Raw genomic sequence first — 3,306 nt, 5'->3', positions numbered from 1 at the left:
TGTTGATGCAGAGAGAAAGGTTGAAATGCCTAGAAGGTTTGAGATGCCCAGGGTAATCTAGGACAAAGCAGAGGCCATTCCTGTCCTCTGAAAAGAACAGATACCAGAGAGAATGAAATTCACATAGACACACAATGGAATACAGCCTGAATTCACACACACACACACACACACACACACACACACACACACCAAAACCCCACAGTGACTGACAACTCATAAAGTTCCCAATTCTTCCAGACTAATATATTTTCCAGAAAATAGCAGTCATTTTGAAGGCAAGGGGCGGGGAGGGGGGTCATCCTGGTAGAGTACTTGCCTAGCATGCATGAAGCCCTGGGTTCGATTCCTCAGTACCACCTACACAGAAACAGCCAGAAGTGGTGCTATAGTTCAAGTGATAAAGTGCTAGCCTTGAGCAAAAGAAGCTCAGGGACATCGCCTAGGCCCTAAGTTTAAGCCCCAGGACTGGCCAAAAAAAAAAAAACAAAAACAAAGGCAAAAAGGAATTGCTTTCAGGTAAGGCCATTTTTAAGGTCATTGCTCAAGGTTAAAGAGCCTCCTGATCCTTGGCTGTATTTTTCTCTGTAACCCTCTCTCTCTTTTAGCATGAGGGTGACCAAGTGTCCTATGGTAGGAAAAAAAGCAGATCTAATGAATTCTTTTCTAACAGAACCAACCATGGGTAAAGATGGTACTGATGGTTCATTCATTCGACAAACATGCTGGCCATAGGTATTCTCTAGACACTGAGAATATAACAGTGAGCCAGAAACTCACCATCCAGCCATAAAAAATTAGAGCAATATCGATAAAAAGGATAACTTCCAGTTGAAGAAGGAGTTGAAAACTTTTTAAAGGCCACAATACCATATTATTACAAGCTTTGGGATGGGATGGGGCGGGAGGACAAGCACAAGGCACTATGGTAATCAGGGAAGACTTCTTGCAGGCAGCAACAGAGAATCTGGGGCCAGAAGATGAGGAAGACAGCAGCAAGTACAGAGACAAGCATGTGGAAGTGAATTCATTACCTTCCACGTTGGGTGTTAGTGTAGAGGTTAGAAACATGGGAATTTACATGTGTGTGTATATGTGTGTATATATATTAAGGAAGTCTGTGGAGAAGCATGAACAGGCTTTAAGGAGAGAAGCAGGTTTGAATTTGCACCTACGGAAGAATTCTGTGGGTACAATGCAAAAAAAAGAAAGAAAGAAAAAATAAAAGTCAGTAAGAACATGAAATTGGAGGAGGCTTCATCAATTTCAATGACCCATGCAGACGACTGAGAGCTTTAGAGAGCGTCATCTTTAATACAGGAAGGACCAAGAGGTGGCACAGGTCGGGGGTGGGGCGCCACGAGGGCTGAGAGGTTGGAGAGAAGGGGCCTGTCCCCTGTGTTCCCACAATGCCTTGCGCTTGTCCCCATCCCCGCCGGTTGGAAAGTCTGGAACTTCAGTCTTCTCTTTGTTGGGTGGAGCTGTTGTGGACCTTGTAAACCCTTCAGTGGTGTCCTCGGCCTCCACCCAACTGAATGCAACGCCGGCTGATGCTTCTCGCCAAAGGCAACAAGAAAATGTCTCCAGATGTTGCCGAGTATTTATTCCCTCAGAAAACTCAATACCCCCTTCACTAGAGCCATGGTGGTAAAAGGTCAAATCCCATGGTGCACAGGCGAAGATAAGAATGAGTCTTCCTTTTCCAGAGTCTCTGTTTTTTCTGTTGCATCAAATGCATCACATACCTTGGTCTGCCTCTAAATGACTCCAGTGTTCACTCGGGAAAAAAAAATGAAATGAAATAAAATCTCTAAGTACAGATGTCATTTCTCCAACCTTTTCAGTTTCCTCAGGCATTAAAGCAAGGATGACTTTTTCTTTCTTTCCCTTTCTTTCTTTTCTTTTCTTTTCTTTTTTTCTTTCTTTTTTTCTTTTCCTTTCTGTCTTTTGTCTCCTTTCTTTCTCTCCTTCTTTTTCTTTCCTTGTTTTTCCTTTCCCTCCCTACCTCCACACTGGAGGCAAAAAGAAATACGTAATTCAATACAAACCAAACCAGCAGTAGGGTGCTGGCTGTAAAATAACCATCATCCTAGTGGATGGATCTCTGCCCAATTCTAAGGGCACTGTTATGGATTGGATGATTTGACATTTCTTCCTAACATGTTCATTTATGTGAAAGCCCACCTCATTCCCCTCCTAGCTCCTCGGTCCCCTAAGTTTGCTCTGTGTTGAAATCTGCAGATGTATTTAGAAGAGGGTGAGGGGAAGGTAGCTAGCTCCATGCCGCAGAAACATGATGGGGACAATTTCCTCCATTCCCTCTTTGTATAACAGTGAGGTGGATGTGGAGATTGTCTTCCCTCGCTCCAATTACCCTGCCAGACAAAGACAGTTTTCTGCAGAAGAGTCCTGAGCATGTAATTTTATTACCTTAGCACTGATTTTAACATAATTCATGTAATTTCTTGCGCGGAAGCAAAGTTACTTTTCTAAATACATGGCAAAATGAGAGCTGATGGATTTTTTTTTAACTCCCACCAACTCTCCCTCCCTGTAGAATTTTCTGCTAAAAAAAGAAACATGAAGCGGTGCTCTGCTCCCATGGCCTCCCTAGACACAGTGCCTTTCTGGCTTGATGTTCTCCGATGACACATCTCAGACATGGCCACCCTACAAAGGTGGAGGACACCAAGGCAGGCGGTGGACAATCTTTCAGCCTCCTATAGAAGTGACAGTGAGGGTTGGGAAATGTGTGTTGGGCGATCTCATGTGCATAATTGGACACTTAGCAACCCTCCTGATCTCTCCACCCATTCAATCCCAAACCCCGGTTGGCCTTATTTTATTATCAAATGAAACAAATGGGGAGTTCTGTACTTTAGACCCAAGGTGGCCCTAGTCGATTCCCAGGACCCAATTAAGTGGCAGAAGGAAAGGTAGCTTCATTTCATGTGTAAAAGGAGTTCGTAGGCCTGGCACTGATGGCTCACTCCTGTAAATCTAGCTATTCTGGAGGCTGATCTGAGATTCACAGTGTGATGCCAGCCTATGGAAGACAAATCCAAGAGTTTTATCTCCGGGTAATTACCAAAAAGGTGGAAGTGGAGGTGTGGCTCAAATAGTACAGTGCCAGCATTGAATGAAAAAGCCAAACAAAAGCACAAAGTCGGGGCTGGGAAGGTGGCTCAGTGGTTGAGCGCTTGTCTTGCATGCTTGAGGCCCTGGGTTCGATTCCTCAGCACCACATAAGCAAAAAGAAAAAAGCCAGAAGTGGTGCTGTGGCTCAAGTGGTAGAGTGCTAGCCTT

At 44.3% G+C, this 3,306-nt stretch overlaps 1 protein-coding gene across 1 annotated transcript in view; it reads left to right on the top strand.

The window, feature by feature from the left end:
- The first annotated feature begins 925 nt into the window (after positions 1 to 925).
- Ercc4 (excision repair cross-complementation group 4) overlaps positions 926 to 3,306 on the top strand; it is a 147,881-nt gene continuing 145,500 nt past the window's right edge. Inside the window, exon 1 of the mRNA XM_013011208.1 lies at positions 926 to 1,021. Coding sequence (XP_012866662.1) covers positions 926 to 1,021 — 96 coding nt within the window. The remainder of the gene's footprint in view (positions 1,022 to 3,306) is intronic.

The sequence above is a fragment of the Dipodomys ordii genome, unplaced genomic scaffold (genome assembly GCF_000151885.1).
Source record: "Dipodomys ordii isolate 6190 unplaced genomic scaffold, Dord_2.0 Scaffold14, whole genome shotgun sequence".
Taxonomy (NCBI): domain Eukaryota; kingdom Metazoa; phylum Chordata; class Mammalia; order Rodentia; family Heteromyidae; genus Dipodomys; species Dipodomys ordii.
Note: the sequence above shows the minus strand (reverse complement) of the source record. Positions and strands in the feature narration are given on the sequence as shown.